Genomic DNA, 19294 nt, shown 5'->3' on the forward strand with positions numbered 1-19294 from the left:
TTAGAAACCAGTGAATTGTCTAAAGCCTTGTCAGGAGTGGAAATAATGGCTCGGTTCTCCCTTTTTAATCAAGACTTTGACAAGATGGCAAAGTTACTAACTCAAATAACTCAAGTGAAGCTACTGCAGCATAAGTTTTGTATAAATTGGGTGTCAGACAAACACTTTGTACAGCCACAAAACTGAATCACAGCTTTTATTGGATCATAAAAACTGTGGGTTTATCCCTTCTTCTGACTTAAATGGTTCTTAAACAATGCATGCTATGGAATTACTCCAGTTTAATTTATACCAAATCAAATTTATCAAAGCCAGACCATCACACCTAGACAGCGTGGGTGGAGATTAATTTTCTATTGCACGTGTATCGATATTCATCTGGACTGGCCTGGATGTAAGACTGGCCACACATTAGAGGATTTTCAAATCTTAAACAATTCCAAGGTGCGCAGATTGCCTACTGGTTAGGTCCACCCCATGTACACGGCTTGTGGCTACGCCCCCCCGTCCATACTTTCCAAAAAGAATTTCAAATTTGTATTCATCTGACCACAGAACAGTTTTCCATTTTGCCACAGTCCATTGTAAATGAGCTTTGGCCCAGAGAAGGTGGCAGCATTTCTGGATCTTTTTTACATAGGGCTTTGTCTTTGTATGATACAGACTTATCTAGATTTGAGGATGGCACAGTGAACTATGCTGACAGACAAGAATTTCCTGAGCCCATGCAGTGATTTCCAATTCAGATCCTAAACATAAGCTCAGGACTCCACCATTGTCAGGGGTGGCAAATGTGGCTAATCGATTTCAATTCATTTATTAAAATCAAAAGAGGTAAATAGAAAACATGGGGTCTTTAATGATTTAGCTTAAAATGAAAAAAAACCTTACAGTTTATCAAATGAGAGTTCAAATCCACTGACCAGAGAGTTTAAAGAACATATGGAATTTTGTGGATAAGGTTTGTTAGAACTGATTGGCCATCTCTGCCATCAGGAAAATCTATCTTGTAAAGCTTCAGTCCACATTGTTTGTGCCAAGCCAAAAACTGTTCTGCCTAATCAGTGTCATTTGAGGAGAATGAGGTGGTAGCTACAGGTTTAGTTGCCCAGTTTCCCTCCGGCATGAACTCTGACCTTAACTGAGTCAGAGAGGCCTGCAGGTTTTTAGATGTTCTGGGTTCTTCTTAACCCTGCGAAGCAGATGGATACGCCCGTTTCCTTATTTTTCAATCTTGAATCCATCTTGCAAAGCTCCCAACTGAACTGTTTGGGCCCAGTTAGAAAGTGACAGGACCAATCAGCATCAAGGGGCAGTACTCTCAGGCATGGCAGAGTCCTGACGTATGCAAGCAGCAACAAGAGGCCGGTGCAATTATGGCAGAAGAGCTTAGCGTGGATGCTGCTAAAGTGCCAGTTTTGTCAAAACTTGACAGCATTTCTTCATTAAAAGGAGAACAAAGAACAGCAGTGAGTTGTTTCTTTTCAAAAATGACAAAAGTAGTGTACTGACATGACTACAGTCGCTATGGTTCGCGTTATTCCTTGGTAGCTGTGCACGCGCACCTCGATAGCTGCTACGTGTTTTGTTGCTGTGATTGGCCCGTAAAGATGTGACGGACAGAATGTTCATCCAATCACACTCTGAGTTTCTTTCAAATCCTCTGCCTTTTCTTAAATGCTTAGTATTGAAGGTTTTCCAGATCGATGTGTGAAACAAATCCATCTGGCGTGTCAGGTTAGGTTCTTCTGTGGCCTCCTGGATAAGTCATCAGTGCACTATCAGGTGTCGTTTTCACACCTGATAGTCCAGGGGACTCGGTCCGTTTTGGAACAGAAATTGCAACATTGTTGCACTTTCCTTCAGTTTGGTTCGCATTCACACTGCTCTTGGTCAAACGGAGCAGGAGAAGGAGACGAAATCAGAAATCCATCTCCTTCTGCCAGTATTTTTTTCCCACATAAACAATCAAAAAAACATGGAATATACGCTGTTTTGGGGTTTCTGCTTTTGCATTAAGGTATTACAAGCAGCCAGTAAGGTGGTGAGCTGTCCAGCATGTCTGTCCAGCGTCTTATGTCTTTACATGAGACGAATAATTAGCACAGACTACGATGTGTTGCTATGGCTACACAGACGGCAAGCAGGGTACCGACATGTATTTGAATATATTAAATCACATATAAATCCATATATCCTTACGCTTTATGACGCTTCCTGCCTTTGGTTCATGAGTCAGTCCACTTGCTCTCACACCTCAAATGAACCGCACCAGGGTTCATTTGGAAGCGGACCGAGACCCCTAGTTTTCAAGCAGACCAGAATACGCTCGTTTGGTCCGCACCAGAGTTGGTGTGAGCTTTTATACCATTCCAAACGAACTTGACAATCCAGGAAAGTGGACCAAACAGCTCTGGTGGGAATACACCCTTAAAGTAATTTTGGTTGGCTGGCCACTCCTGGGAAGGGTGACCACTGTTCCAAGTTTTCTCCGCTTGTGGATAATGGCTCTCTATGCGGTTCGCTGGAGTCCCAAAGCCTTTGAAATGGCTCTGTAACCTTTTCTAGACTGCTAGATGTCAATAATGTTGTTTCTCATGTGTTCTTGAATTTCTTTAGTTGGTGTCATGATGTGGTTTTGAGCCTCCTTCACTTTGTCAGACAGTTAACTCATGATTTAAAAAGGGACCATTTTTCACATACGGGGTCATGTAGGTTTGGATGGCTTTTCCCTTCATAAAAGAAACCATTTAAAATGTAATAAATATGCAAAAAAAATAAAAAGAAAAAAAAGGAAAGAAAGAAAGAAATCAGGAAGGGGCAAATACTTTTCATAGCAGTGTAGTTTTTCAGCATGCTTTTTAAAAGATCTTTGAAATATTAAGCATTTGGCAGTAAAATGATCATTACCAGCTCATCTGTGATGCTCAATGAGTGCCTCTACTTAAATAGTCATTACAAACAGGACCCTGGTTTCCCGTCGGCACGTTAAAGATGCCATCATTAATGATCGTGAGACCCGATGAGCCCCAGAGATCTGATGTATCTTTAAACTCTGGGATGTTTTATTGATGGGAGCAAGTCAATGCTCACCTTTTCTACGCTGACGGGATCACAATTACTCTTTACGACTACGATTTGCGGCACAGCAATACGAGCGAGTTTGTATGACTAAACTTTTATGAGCATGTTTTATGAAGGAGAGGAAGAAGAGGAAGATGTCAGGGAGAAAAAGAGAGAGGAATAATAAAGAGGAAGCAGAGTGAGTCTTTGCTGTGCTCACTAACCCGTTACTCTAATTGCCCTTTTAATATGAAGAGGGGATTTATTGAAATTAGATGAAATATGTCAAGTGAGTGGAACTGTGCAAGAGAGAACGGTACACTTTTTCTCATATTATAATACCTCAGTGGAAGATCGGTTGTGCCAATTCCATAATAACATTGTTTTGGCTCATTTAATGTATGATTATTCCATGAAGGGAGATCAGAGGAGGGAATACGACTGGAAAAACCTGACAAAGCTTTTGTCTCTCATTGGGCGGCCAAGCATGCTGCTGTGATATGCCCTTTGGAAGACATTTTCAATATGCTGGATGTGGAAACTCTACAGCAACGGCTGAACTGTGATCCTCTTGGAATTTAAAGGGCTTTTTTAGGTCCGTGTAGGGTGCTGGCATGTTCTCAGTCTGCAGAATAAGCAGTATTGTCATGACTCGGCTTAAAAGACATGATAAGACAAGGGAGATATAGGGTTAAACTAAAAAGTGAGGAACTAAACTAACATAAGAAAAAATTAAATGTAAAGATGAGTAATCAAGGAAGCAGAGGGAGTGTGGAGACTAACTGGTAGACCTTATCCACCTGAGGGACTGGCCAGGTCTGCCCAGCTGTGGCAAACACCAACCACCAACCTGCAGATGCAGACAGAAGACAAGCAGACACAGGGGAGATCACACAGCAGGCCTTGGTGGCCAGAGGCCAACACACCATCTCCATGGAAACGTGGTCCCAACCCAGAACCACACACCCCCGTAAACTTCAATTTAACCTTAAGTTTATCATCAAAAATACAACAAAACAGTGGGGTCAAAATTTGAGTTCTTTCCCCTTTTTTTTTTTTTCACTTTTACAAGACAGTCATTTAGCAAAAGACCTCTAAGTCAACAACAGTCAAACCCCTTCTCACATATTATACAAAATGCACTTTTTCAGCCTTGTCTAACTAAAATATGTGCCCCTGGCCTTTCCACAATCCCCCCCAAGATTAACCCCCACCCCCACCTTCTCCACCTCCCAGAAAATGTGTGCTGAAACAAGCCATTCTCTGGTTTCCCCTCATGATGTCATTTGGGGAGTTAGCACTGCCCCCAGGTTCGGTTGGCCCTCCCCTCTTGGAAAAAAGTTCCGCCCTCCTCTCCTAAGTCAGGGGTGGAGTCAGACAGCTCATTAACATTTAAAGCCACAGACACAGAAATAGCCTGCCTCTAGGGCCTGCTGTTGTGTTTTCCCCTGTACTGGCGTTTTGTCTTGTCGGTCTCTTGGTGGGTGTGTTTGCCACACCTGGGCAGATCCCTCAGGTGTATAAGGCCTTTGGCAGTCACACTCTCTCTGCTGCTGCTCTGATCCCCAGCACAGCAATTCCTTGTTGCACTACATTTTTGGTTTAGTTATCTCCTTTGCTAGTTTAGTTAATATTAACTTCAGTTGTTAATCATTTAATCAATATTTTCGTAATAAAACCGTTTCACTTTTTAGTTAAAACAATACATCTCCTTGTTTTTGTCATGTCTTTGAGCCGGGCGTGACATAGGCACTGTACTTTATTTCGATACTTAACACTTTTTAGGATTAACGCAGCCGCATGTCTCCAACATCTATGTCATGCCTGATCATGTGTGTCAGGGTTGCCAGGTCTGGGTGACAAATCTAGCCCAATGGCCAATAAAAACTAGCCCAACACCAAGCCCAGCGCTGACATACAACATGAGCCAGTAAAACCTCTGCCACATCACATAATTGCTTGTGTAAGTGCAAGGGTGCTACTTCTGTATGTCTGTGTGCAGAGTGGCACAGCGGATCTTTGGGTGTGTGCCATGTTCTATGTTTTCCTGATTCTCTGCTGGTTGATTTAGTTGTTTCTGAGGGTTAATAAGTTCTTTATTCTGATTTGGATAGTAAATACACATACACAGGACATCAAAATAGGCCTGCTCAACCTTGGACAAAAAAATCTATGTAAAAAGTAGCCCAATTCCTCAGGAAAATCGCAGACCTGGCAACCCTGATGTGTGTCTGTGTGGGAGTGTTGCATTAGAAAAATCAGCCTTTCTGGTAAAATTTTTCTCAGGGATTCAGAGTTTTTAGACAACCTTGAGGAACAGAAGGATCAATAGAAGGCTAACTATGCTTACATCAGTGTACTCTGTGTGGAGAGTGAAGTCTTGGAGGTCTGTGAGCCAAGTCCAACTTGGAGGAGACCTCTAGGCGGACCTAGAACTCACTGGAGAGATCATTTATGCCATCTGATCTGGGGACACCTCAGGATTCACTGCTTAGCCTGCTGCCACCCTGATTCACCCTGAAAAAGCAGAGGAAAATGGATGGGTGGATGCTGCTGTAGACTTTAGACCAGGTTTCATCGTTATAGGAGCATGCTTGCTTTCTGCCTGACATCATTGATGCTGAATGTGAAAATGACGACAGCGGGAGGTAAAAATAGAAGGCACCTGCATCGTGTGCCAAGAAAAGAAAAAGTCTGGCATCATCCTGTGGGATTTCTTTCCACCATGATGGCCTACATGTGGCTCATCTTCTAACACTCCTACATCTTGTTTAATAGACAAAGGTCTTTCACAGACACAGTTGTCCTGATTCAAACTCCCCAGACAGCAGAAGATTTCCAAAGGCTGAAAGTTTGCTCGAGGAGAGTTTTCTTTATAACTGTTGGAGGACACTTTGAGATCCATCCAGACCAAACATAACCACACAGCACACAGAATCCCCGGTGAGAGCTGCTATAATTGAAAAGATGTTTTAAAGGAGAAACCCGCGGTAGCCACTCGTGGCCACAGTTTGGACCTTAGACCCCAGCTGGTCGTCTGGGATCACGCTGAGATTGTTGGTGAAACTTCATCAAAGCCACAGCACTCCAAAACAGCTGGATATGTGCTGCGTTTAAGACACATTTTCCTCACTTTTATCTGATGGAAGTTGACAGTGAAAGCATCGCAGGGGCATTGCTTCAGAGGGTGAGGAATAAAAAAAACAGACAAGCTCTAAAAACGCACCGATAAAGACCACATACTGAGAGGAAGAGGGCCTGAAAATGTGATGCAACTGTTCTTCATTTCATAAGGCTGGGCATGTTAAAGCCAAACGTCCAGAGAGATTTGTTGCAGATCTATCACTGGATTGACCCTCCGCTCTTCAGATCAATTTTGGCCTTGTAGGACTTATTAGTATGGATCACACAGATGCCAACACATGCACCCAGACACATCAGCCACTTCTCACACTTGTGTTGCAAAAGTGTCAAAATACAGAGTTAAAGGTACCACTCCAGGATCATTTCCTCTTGTTTTTGCCTGTCAAAGATGTGACGTAATACAAAAAGCACAGAAATATAAAAATATTTTTAAAGGGACAGACTGCTTATGAAAAGCTGTGTGCATCACCACCCCTCATTTTAAGACCAAGATTGTATATATGTATATATATATGTATATATACACACATATATATATATATATATATGTGTGTGTGTGTGTATATATATAATATATAGATTATTATAATATATAGATTATAGATTATAATATATATATTATAATCTATATATTATAAAGATTTATTTTGGGCTTTTCTATGCCTTTATTGATAGAGAGGACAGTGGATAGAATCAGAAACAGGGCTGAGTGAGTCGGGGAGAGACATGTGGGGAAGGGCCACAGACCAGATTCGAACCCAGGCCACCCACGTACACGGGGCGTGCCATAAACCACTAGGCCAGGGTTGTCAAACTCAATCACAGCAGGGGCTGTATTCTGGATTTAGGTCTAACCTGAGGGCCAAACAGGGTCAACACAACCTTAGACTGTTAACCTCATTTTCACCAGCAATTAAATATGAAAAACACAGCACTGATGATAAGTCATTTGGAATTCAAGAAAGTAAAAATGATCATTTTAAAGGCTCAAATTTAAGATGAAAATTCCAATTTATTAGTTCAAAAGATCAGAACACGGAAAAATGATGTTTTCAAAGAGCAAATATACAAGGAGAAAGTTGAAATCATAAGTTTGAAAGGTCAAAATGAAAGATCAAATTTGAAATCATGAGTTTAAAAGTCAAATATGTCTTAAAATTTTAAATTATGGGAGTGCAGATGGTCGAGTGGTTTAAGGCGCTACCCATGTACATGGGCAGCCCGGGTTCGAATCCGGCCTGTGGCCCTTTGCCCCATGTCTCTCCCCACTCTCTTCCCTGTTTCCAAGTCTATTCACTGTCCTTCCTCTATCAAATGAAGGCATGAAAAGGCCCAAAAATAAATCTTTAAAAAAAAATTTAAATTGTGAGTCTGATAGTTCAAAATGTGGGATAAAAAGCCGAAGTTACTAATTAAAAATGTCAAAATATGAGCTAGAATTCAAAAGGATGACTTAAAAAGTTATAAATATTATCAAAATTAAAAATTGGGAGTGTTAAAGGTCAAAATATGATATAAAAAGTAAAAATTATGAATTTAAAATGTCAAATATTAGAAAACATTGAAATCATGTGTTTAAAAGTCAACATGTGGAATTAAAACGCCAAATAAGGAGTTGAAAAGGTCAAAATAAGACTTAAAATTTTAAATTGGGAATCTAAAAAAACAAAATGTGACACAGAAAGTCCACATTCTGAGTTAAAAAGGTCAAAGCATGAAATAAAAAGTCAACACCATAAGTTTAAGTTGTAATCTTGAGATGCAAAATTGAAAATGTGAAATAAAACACAATCACAATCACAGTGGAGAGGGCGCTACCATGATCTGGGATGCTTTTTCCTTTAATGGAACAACGGAGCTTCAGGATGTGCAGGAGCGTCAAACGGCAGCTGGCTATGTGGAGATGTTGTAGCGTGCATCCCTCATGACTGAGGGCCCTCGTCTGTGTGGTAATGACTGGATTTTTCAACAGGACGACGTTGCAGTTCACAATACCCGCCTGACAAAGGACTTCTCTCAGGAGAATAACGTCACTCTTTTGGACCATCCTGCGTGTTCCCCTGATCTAGATCCAACTGAGAACATTTGGGGATGGATGGCAAGGAAAGATGATAAAAATGGACATCAGTTCCAGACAGTGGATGCCCTTGGTGAAGCCATCTTCACCACGTGGAGCCTCCTGAAAACACTCTCATCAAGCATGCCCAAACAAATTTTTGACGTGATCAACAAGAACGGTGGAGCTACTAATTACTGAGTCTTTTTTGAAACTTGTATTTTATTTAAACAGCTGATGAACAGCCTATTTCAGTTTAATTGTTGTTTTCAATAAATTGCTTACTTTTTTTTGTTTTCTCACTCACATTTCTTCTTTTTGCATTTTGACTTTTACTACTTAGAACCTTCTTAAGATCCAACAGCGCAAATTGTAAATTCTTGCAATTTTTCAGCTGGTCTTAACATTTTGATCAGGAGTGTATAAATGACAGCAATGAGAGCAAATCAATAACTGCTAATAAAGAGAACATTTATGAACCATAAATCATGTTTGTTTCTTGACAAAGTGCTTCTGACTGAAATAAGGGTTGGTAAACCGAGCTATCATCGATGACAGGTTGGCTTCTCACACACTAATGCACATAAATGGACTTACATTCCTGCGACATCCTCCAGCCTGTACTTTAAAACATAATGAAAACAGACAGATTATGAGTTTCTGTCCATCTCTCACTTGTAAACACACATGCTGTAAACACTCATGTATGTCAGTTCACATTAACAAGAGTCTTTTCATCTCTGAAGGCTGAAATTATATTAGCCTGATATCATGAATCCTTCAGCCCTGCTCTGAAACATGCAGACACATTAGACTCATTCCTGCGTACACCATGTAACATGTCAGTTTCTTTGGGGCTACAGCGAGAATGTCAGCTCCAACCTCTCTCAGCTTAGCTCAGATGCTTTACAGTAATTGCTCACACACTTTGTGACAGAAGCCGCAAGGTATCACTAAAAAACATCCACTCCCATCCCCTCCCCCCGACCTGTCTCTCCACCTCTGCCATCCTGTTAATTAATTTCCTCCCTCAGCTCATGAGCAGGTGCGTGTGGATGAGCGTGTGTGCTACCAGGTATTTCATTACGTTCTGATCCCCTTATTCTCTGGAGTGGCCGCCTGTTCGTGTCTATGGTGTTTTTGATTTCAAAAGAGGCTCTTTAGCAGGTAGCTGAGCCCCTTCAAGGACACCAGGTGCTCCATGAGACGTTTGGTCTTTATCTGATATGTGGGGTGGCGTGAGTCAGACAACGTGGAACAAAGATTCAGAGACTAGTGAAGTATGAAAGCGCATTTTAGTTTGTCGAGTACTCTTATTTGAAATTATTAGAGACAAAGGAAAGGTAATAGTAGAGAAAGTGTAAAAGCCAAGTGCATTCATATATCAGATCTACCATGTCCTCTTTTCCTACACTTCTCTCCTCATCTATTTCCTCTGACTTTATCCTGCTCTTTATTTTCTGCTGACCTCTTCTTCTTTTCTCTCCTCTGCCCTTTTTCTTTACTCTCTGCTCCCTCAGGTGGATTTCGCCTTTATCGTTTGGCAAAGTTTCCCAGAGCGTATCGTTGGTTATCCTGCGAGGAGCCACTACTGGGACAGCTCCAGATCCCGCTGGGGCTACACCTCTAAATGGACCAATGACTACTCCATGGTCCTCACAGGAGCAGCCTTCTATCACAGGTAAAAACACACTGAGGCTCTGCTGCATTTTCAGTGTTCATAGAGAATAACTGCCATAATTATGTTATAATATGTTGTGGAAAATGCAAAGAAGACTACAAAAACTAACCTTGTAAAAACAACTGAATAAGAATGTTCATAGTACAAGACTTCATTTCAAAAAAAGTTGGGACACTGTGGAAAATGTTAATCAAATACAGTTTATAGTTTTGTGGAAATATATGCAAGTTGAAACCTTCAACACGCCCCAACAAAAGTTGGGACAGGAGCTTGTTTATGATGTTTTCCTCCAATAACAAACTTTAAGCATCTAGGCCTGTGTTACTCAACCCTGTTCAACCAAAGAGCCAAATTGTTGAAAAATAGTTTTGCATGAGCCACAATCTAAGTGGAGAAAAGTGGTGAAAAAAAGGGTTAAAATGGCTACAAAAATTAGTTAAAGCTGGCAAAAATGGTCAAAAAGTGGCAAAAATATGGGTGAAAAGGGGCAAAATAGGCATAAAAAGGCAAAATCAGACAAAAAATTAATTACAGGTGGCAAAAATGGTCAAAAAGTCGCAAAAAATCAGTCAAGTGACTGAAATGGGCAAAAAAGTAGCAAAAAGGTTTGGAATATGCAAAGGGTGGCAAAAATTGGGGGGAAAGTGGCATTTAATGGCAAAAGACCACTTAAACAGGCAAAACGTGGCAAAAATGGGTTTGAAGTGATAAAAATATTAGTTACAGATAGCAAAAAATTGTCAAAAAAAGGCAGCTCAAAAAGGCAAAGAGTGGCCAAAAAAAAGGCAAAATAGGGCAAAAAATTTTGCAAATCTCAAAAAACAGAATAGAAGGGGCAAAAACTAGTGAAAAGTGGCAAAACTAATTCTCAAAAATGGGCTAAAAGCAGCATTAAATGATTAAAAGTGGCAAAAAGATGGAAAAAGAGGGGAAAATAGTTGCAAATAAGGACAATGAAAATATACAGACAAAAATAAAAGTTGACAGTTGTTTTGACAATCACTGTGTAAGTGTTTGAAACAAACTGACTAATTTGACTTGTAATGGATAATTTCTGAGGTCAAAGTTTCTTTTCTTAAGGTTTTCTGTGGGAATAATATTTGAAATTAAGACATAAAAGAGCCACAAATCCTGACAAAAGAGCCACATGTGGCTCAAGAGCCACATATTGCGTATCACTGGTCTTGGCACTGAAGACACTAACTGATGAGGTGCTGAGTTTGAATTCCTGCTTGATGTTCATCTTAAATTGCTCAACATTGTGGGGTTCCATAGTTGTATTTTGTGCTTCATAATGTTCCATACATGTCTGGACTGTACCTACACTCTTTTACTGTGAAGCCATGCTGTTGTGACTCACGCAGAATGGCAGTAGCTGTAGACCTTACCCTCAAAAGCACAAGTCAGATTTATTTCTCTTCCGCCATTGTTAGAAGTCCCGCCCCTTCTTGATTTTGATTGGCAAGTGAAAGAGAGGGGACACTGACGAGTGCAGCGCTGTTTCAAAATTTGAACAGTTTATAACTGAAAGTGCTTTAAACCCTGTGATAAAAACAGCTGACACTGAGGGTGCTTCGTGCACCCTGCTTTTGAATTAAAAATATGCACAGCCAGTGCTAAAAAAGCACCTGCTGTGGACACAGGCCCTTATACCTGATTGAGGAAAGATCACCTGTTACCAGTTAATCTACTTACCTGGGGAAATGTCCAGGTGTTTTTAAGGATTCAGCAACTTTCCCAGCATTTTTTTGCCCCAATTCCAACTTTTTTGGAACAGGTTGCAGGCATTAAATTTAGAATGTGTCTTAGAATGTGCTGTTGTTAGTTTAATATAGGTTGGAAAGTGTTTGCAACTCACTGTATTCTGTTTTAATTCTCATTTTACACACTGTCCCAACTTTTATGGAATTGGTGTTTGTGGAAAAGCTTGTTGAAATTTAGTTTGTCATTGTTTTTCATTATAATTTGTAATTTCATACTCATTTTCATGACAACAAATAAACTAAATGATAGTGTAATGCTAGAAAGCTCTGTGGTTTTATTCATGGTGCAGTTTTACCTGTCACCATCACAAAATGACTTTTTAATCTCCAGAGAAAACAAGTCCACATTAAAACATTTCACATCCCTGACATTTATCATAATAGAAAAACGAAACGCTAAAAACGATGTTCCTCCATCTCTTCCTGGTCTTCTAACATGGTTTTTAAAAAGGCACAAAGCTGTGACTGAACACGAAATGAAAGTCAAAGTGTTTAACAGAGTGGTAAATTGAAGCGAGGAGAGTGAGTGAGGGGATTTGAAGCATTTTGTTGTGCAGATAAACAGCTTCTTCATTGTTCTATTGTTAGGACGCTCAGAGCAACTCTTTAGTCCTTTTGTTATTTAAAATCTCAAATGCCAACATGCAGAAGAAGAAATGAGTCAGCGGGAGAGAGGGGAAGGTGGATAATGTGTGTATGTGAGCAGACCTTGGCAGGGCAAAAGATGACAGTGATCTAGAGCTCCCATGATGCTGAGAGAGCAAACACAGCCGCCATACAGAACAAGAAAGAAGAGCAGAAGAGAGGAGGTAAATATGCAAAGAAGCTCATTTGTCTTGTTTTTTATATTCATGTATGTTTCAGGTATTATCACTACCTGTACACACACTACATCCCTCCCAGCCTGCTGACCACAGTGGACCGGATCTCCAACTGTGAGGACATCCTGATGAACTTCCTGGTTTCAGCCGTCACCAAGCAGCCACCGATCAAAGTCACGCAGAAGAAGCAGTACAAGGAAACCATGATGGGCCAGGTACAGTTTTCAGCTTTACAATCAGTACATTTAAGAACAGGTTGAATTAAAGGTCACATATTTTACCCTTTTAAGACAAGTTTATATTGGACTCAGAGGTCCCCAAAACATGCCTGTGAAGTCTGTTGCTGAAAAAAAACACTCCAGTATTGTTTTTTTTGCACGTCTAAAAAGCCCTCTGTTTCAGCCCTGCTCAGAACTAGCCATTTCTGTGTCTGTGGCTTTAAAAGTTGCTGTCTGACTACGCCCCTCTCAGGAAATGGATGTGGCTCTGAGACGAGGGCAGAACTTTCCTCCAAGCGGGGAGGGCCAACCAAACCTGAGGGCGTGGCAAACCCCCACATGACATCATGAGGGGAAAATCTGACAGCAGCTTGTTTCAGCACACATTTCTGAAAAGCCTGATAAGGTTTATTTTGCACGTGACCTTTAAGTAAAAACATCATATTTGTGACAGATTTTGGTTAGTTTGGACGTAAAGTTCTACTTGTCAACCTTACATCTCCTTGGTGCAACCGAACAATGACACAACTTTCAATGAAGAGTTCAGGGTGGACTTGACACCACAACTTAAGACATTACTATGGATATGGAGAGTGTCTTTGCCCCAAGTGAAGGAGTTCAAGTATCTCTGGGTCTAGTTCATGAGTGAGGATAGAAGGGACTGCAAGATTGACAGGCAGGTTGGTGCAGCATCAGCAGTATTGCAGACTTTGTATCGTGCTGTTGTGATGAAGAGGGAGCTTAGCCGGATGGCAAAACACTTCATCCCAACCCTCACTATGGTCATGAAGTGTGAGTAATGACCAAAAAAATGAGACCAGGAAAGGAAAGCGGCTGGGCTCAGCCTTTGGGAGAGGGTGAGGAGCTCAGACATCCAAAGGGATCTCAAAGGAGTGCCACTGCTCCCTTGCCTCGAAAGGAGCATCTGATCAGGATGCCTCCTGGTCGCCTCCCTGTGGAGGTCTTCTAGGCATGTTCAACTGGAAGGAGACCCCAGGGTGGACCCAAAACTTGCTGGAGGAATTATATATCTCATCTGGCCTGTGAACACCTTGGAATCCCCCAGGAAGAGATGGACAGAGAGATATCTGGGTGGACTTACTAAGCTGGCACCACAACCCGACCTTGGATAAGTGGAAGAAAATGGATGGATGGTCCTCTGTGTAAAGTTGTCTTTACAAACTTTGGAGCTTTCATGTTAAAATAGATATTTTCTTTTCTTGACTTTGTTGTTGAATTTCTTTACCCTGGATCATTACTGACACAAACATTAATAAGTAGACAAAGGTGACAAACGTATGTGGGAAGTGCGTGTTGATGCATTTTCTTACACTTCATATTGAGCTAAAGTAAATGACAGTCTGAAGTAATTTGTGTCAAATATTGCTCCAAAGCACTGTGAGTGGTCAAATAATCCATGGTGGCCCTTCAACAGAGCAGTAGCAAGGCTCCATGTTTCAGAGAATGTTGTCGTCCCTGTCTCCTTTTTTATGAATAAAGAAGAAGACAGAGATTCACTTTGCTGTGTTGAATTAACAGTGATGAGAATCTTCAGGCCTCCTACAGCCTTTGACCTTCTCCCTGTGTGCACGTTCACTATAAGAGAGTGTATGTGTGGGATTTTAGTGTGGCCGGCCTAAAGCCACGTACTGATTGATGGCCTGACCACAGGCAGGACGATGACTCGGCAGTATGGACTCAGTGATTAATGTCTTAATTGTGAAGGCAGCACAGCAGATGCAGATTTACTCCTTTTTCCCTTCACTTTCTTTCATTCTGTCTTTTCTTTAAGTTGTTGTCTGTTTTTCTCTTTTCTTGTCTTTTTTGGCTCACATTTGTTTAGTCTCCATATCTCTGAATTATTCTTATTTTTCTCTGCATTTATTTATTCATTCTTTTGTCTTTCTCTTTCTGTCTTCATGACTGTCTATTATTTTTGTATTTTGTCTTTTTTTTTTTTTGGTCATTCTTGACTTTTTGTCTCATTTGTCCATCTTTGCCATTTTGCCCCTTCCTTTGTCTTTTTACTTTTTTGTCAATACTTTGTCACTCTCTTTCTCTTTTTTGTGTCTTGCATTCTATACATGTTGTCTTTGTTTCTTCTCTCTTCTCCAACCTTGTTTATTCTTGTCTCTTCCTGTCTGTGTTTTGTCCCTTCTGTCCTTTGTTCTTTCTTTTATTCCCTCATGTTTTTATCAGGGATTTTTTCTCATTTTTTCTGACTCTGTCTTTCTTCCCATTTGTCCTTTGGTGTCTTTTTGGCTCCTGCCCTTGTTATTTAGCGTTTCTTTAGCTTTTTTGTCTTCCATTGCCTTCATGTCTTTCCTTCTTTTTTACGTCCTTTTTCTGTATGTTTGTCTTTTGTCTCCTTTTGTACAGTTGCTTTTCTTTCTTTTTTGTCTTTCCTTTTTTTTTTATCTCTCTCTTTTTGTCTTTACTTTCTATGGATATTTGCTAAAACATAGGTATAAAGTGTACGTTTCTGGTGCCATGCTAACCAAATACTATTGCATGCCCATTAAATTGTTTCTGGTGAGCCTGTGATACAATATACAGACAATGGTATTTGCCCACATCTGGTAATTGTTGAATTCAGGGGTTTTAATCAGACTCTTTGCCAGAGGTGAGTAAAGTACCTAGCTGTGTGATGGATGCTACCTTTGCTATAAGACGGTCTGTGTCCTTTCATCCCTGCTGGATATTCCACCGCTGAAGAGTTCTGAATTTCCACTGGTATCAAAGTAAACACAGAAACTGTGCAGTGGGAGCTTCATGACATTGTTTTCCATGGCGGGGCAGCTAGATGTAAGCCTTACTTCAAGTCCAATGTCGAGGTCAGATGGAGTGGTTCCTGAATGCCACCAACAATGACAGCTGGAGCAATGGAAACATGCTCTGTGGAGTGGTGAGACACACTTCTCTGTCTGGCAGTCAGGTGGGTGAGTCTGGGTTTGGTGGATGCTGGGAGAACGTTACCTGCCTGACTGCAATGTGCCAACTGTGAAGTTCAGTGGAGGAGGGATAATGGTATGGGGCTAAGCCCCTTATCTCGAGTGAAGGCCAGTCTGAATGCTTCAGCATACCAAGACAGTTTGGATAATGCTATGTTTCCAACTTTGTGGAAACAGTTTGAGGAAGGCCCCTTTTTATTCCAACATAAAGCAAGCTGTAAAGACATGGTTTGATGAGTGGAGGAATTTGACTGCCCTGCACAGAGCCCTGACCTGAACCCCATCCAGCACCTTTGGGATGAACTGGAATGGAGATTATGAGCTAGGTCTTTGACAACAAAATCATAAATGCACTACAGAATAAATGGGCATAAATTCCCACAAAAACACTCCAAAATCTTGTGGAAAGCCTTCCAAGAAAAGTGGAGACTGTTATAGCTGCAAAGGGGGCCAACTCTGTGTTTAAGTGCATGTATTTGAATGCAGTATCGTCAGTCCCTGGTGCTGTATTGGTAGAGCGGCCAAATACTTTTGTCCACAGTGAAGTTTCTTGCAAGCAGAACTATCATGAGCAAGAAAGTTTTCCATTTGCATCACTACTTTTCTGCCAATGCTCTTCCATTATGATATCCACCTTCTTCTTTTTTCTTTGTCTTCATCATTTCTTGTCTTGTGTATTTCTTTGATTCTTTTCTCCTCATCTTCATTACTTTTCATTTAACTTTATTTGTTCTTCTTTAGTCTTTTTTAATTTCCTTCAGTTCTCATTCGCTTTCTATCTTCATTACTTTCTATCATCTTTTTGTTCTTTGTTCTGTTTTTATCCTTTTTCTTTCTTTATATTCTCTTTTTCAGTCTAACATTTTTTCTGCTTTACTTCAGAATCTGCTTTCAGGCGTTTTCTACCAAAGAAAACTTTTACATGAAGAAGTAAAACTAAACATATATTTTCCAGCTCTTTCAGTATTTATCGCTCTTAAAGAGCAGAGATGTCTCAGTCAAAGTGGCGACTCTTTGCTGTGTCATTTTTCCTCCTGACCCTCAGTCTCCCCGCTGACGCCCTCCTGCAGCACTCAGGATGAATCTGCTCTAACTCCACGCCCCCGTGCAACAGCTTATCAAAATGGGCCGCTGCCCTCCACCTTGCCCTCAGCTGCCCCCTTTGTCAACTCATCCACCAGCAGCAGCCACCCAAGGGTCCACCCCCTCCCTTCCCTCTGTCCACGTCTGATAACCAGGCGAGGACACAGAGCAGCAAAAGATGATAGCATCATGGAGTTGCCTAGCAGCTATTCAGACACAACAACAGATGCATAGTTCCAAAAACTGCAGTGAGAATCTTATTTGTATATCTGATCTGCTGGGATGGGAACTTTGGCTTCGAAGGGTCCATTTGGTCTTCTTTTCTGAGCACCACGGTCTTTTTCAGTTGTTCTCTATGAGAGAGACAATGCTGCAGAACGCCTGTGGGGAAAACACAGAGCTCAGCGTCTTTCTAAACAAAGATTTCCAACTTTTTTGTGCACTAGCTCCGAGCATTTTTACTTAAAGACCCAGTAAAGTGAAATCCAAAGTTTTTGTCTTAACGCACTAGATATGCTGGAATATAGTTGCTGTAAACATGTGAAAACACTGAGATCTACATGTGACTGAATTTTGGATTGAGACCATTAGAAAGTTTTTCACCTCCTTCCTGGCTGGGTTTCGGGCGGGGCAAGTATGTGGGCTGGTGATGTCACGAGGGCTGCTGAACATCCAACAGTCCAGCACTAACATTTTGATCTCATTTTTGTCTCCTTGATGAAAACTAAACTTTTCAGAGGTTTTATTATTAAATATATATTTCTAGATAGGCTTAGTGTTCATTTTGTTTAAATTTTTAATTTCCTTTTTCATGGGGAAGACAAGACTGTCATGTCTGTAACAATATAAAAAACAGATCCAAAAACGACAGACACAATCAACTGAAAGTCACAATTTTGCATGGTCATCTTTTGAACTGTGATGCTGATATTAGAATATTGTGAAAAAGTCTTATTTGCAAAGGTTTCCTAAGCCTTCATTCTCTCACTCACACACAACCACAATCATGGGGAAGACTGCTGACTAGACAAATGTCCAGAAGACAGTCGTAGCCACCTTTTACAAGGAGGGTAAGCCACAGAAGGTCCCCAGTGGAAGGGCAGACTGTATCAAAACATATTTATGGAGAGCTGACTAGAAGGTAAAGTGAAAAGGAGCACAAGCAACAGGGATGTCTTTAGAGGATTGTAAAAAAAAAAAAAAGATTCAAGAACTTAGGGGAGCTTCACAAGGAGTGGACTGAGGCTGGAGTCAGTGGATCAAGAGCTACCATATACAGACAGGTCCAGGAAATGGACTACAAGTGTCATGTCCCTAGTGTCAAATCAATCCTGAAACACAGACATCATGAGTATCTCACCTGGGCAAGGAGAAAAAGAGCTGGACCATTGCTCAGCAGCCCAAAGTCCTGCTTTCAGATGAAACTAAATTTTGCATTTCATTTGGAAATCAAGGTCCCAGAGTCTGGAGGAAGATTGGAAAGGCACAGAATCCAAGTTGCTTGAGGTCCAGTTGTTTTGGTGTGCACAGTCAGTGATAGTTTGGGATGCCATGTCATCTGCTGGTGTTGGTCCACTGCGCTTTATCAAGTCCAGAATCAACATGGCCAGCTTTCTACCAGGAGATTTTAGAGCACTTCATGCTTCCATCTGCTGAGAAGCTTTATGAAGATACCGATTTCCTTTTCCGGCAGTACTTGGCACCTGATCACAGTGAAGCCAAAACTACCAGAAACTGGTTTGCTGACTATGGTATTACTGTGCTTGATTGGCCAACTGGTCTGACCTGAACCCCATGGAGAACCTCTTGGGAAATGTCAAGAGGAAGATGAAAGACTCAACAACACAGACGAGCAAAAGGCTGCTATCAGAGCAACCACAGCCTTGTAACACCCCAGCAGTGCCACGGGCTGATTGCCTCCATGTCACGTCACAAAGATGCAGTTATTATGTAAAAGAAACTGAGCAATTACTGAGTGCAGAAATGAGCATAATTGTCCAAAAGGTCAACATTTTTATATTATAAATCCTTTCTTTGGCCAGTGTTTTGTTATATTCTAATATTTTAAGATAGTGGATATTTTCTTCCTGTGAGCTATTCATCAACATTAAACATAAACTTCTTGAAATGTTTCACTTTATTGTGAAAATACATTCTGACAAGGGAGAAAGGTCTTGAAGATATAGAGTTGTGTTTATGTTAATTTAGATGAAGGCTACACTCTCAGGCTGATAAATCAGGAGCACAGGTTAAGTTTTATGCAGATGACATTCTCACATCCTTATCGAGTCTCAAATTGATGTAGTGCAGATGTTTGCATGATGACTTTCTTTGGTGTGCCAGAATAGAAATTTGTAACTTAAGGACATTTTTTGAAAACAGCTGAAAGAAGAGACTCTGTGTGTGATTTGTGATCAGCTACACTCTTGGCTCTGCAGCACTCCCAAGTAATAAGTACCCCGGCTGCACTAACAGAGTGAGTTTGTTTGGACCAACACACAGACTGACCGACAG

General features: G+C 40.9%; 1 protein-coding gene across 1 annotated transcript in view; it reads left to right on the forward strand.

The window, feature by feature from the left end:
* Positions 1–19294, forward strand: part of LOC121521338 (exostosin-1) — a 340957-nt gene that overhangs the window by 316907 nt on the left and 4756 nt on the right. Inside the window, exons 11-12 of the mRNA XM_041805269.1 lie at positions 9784–9944; positions 12572–12743. Coding sequence (XP_041661203.1) covers positions 9784–9944; positions 12572–12743 — 333 coding nt within the window. The remainder of the gene's footprint in view (positions 1–9783; positions 9945–12571; positions 12744–19294) is intronic.

The sequence above is a fragment of the Cheilinus undulatus genome, linkage group 14, assembly GCF_018320785.1.
Source record: "Cheilinus undulatus linkage group 14, ASM1832078v1, whole genome shotgun sequence".
NCBI lineage: Eukaryota > Metazoa > Chordata > Actinopteri > Labriformes > Labridae > Cheilinus > Cheilinus undulatus.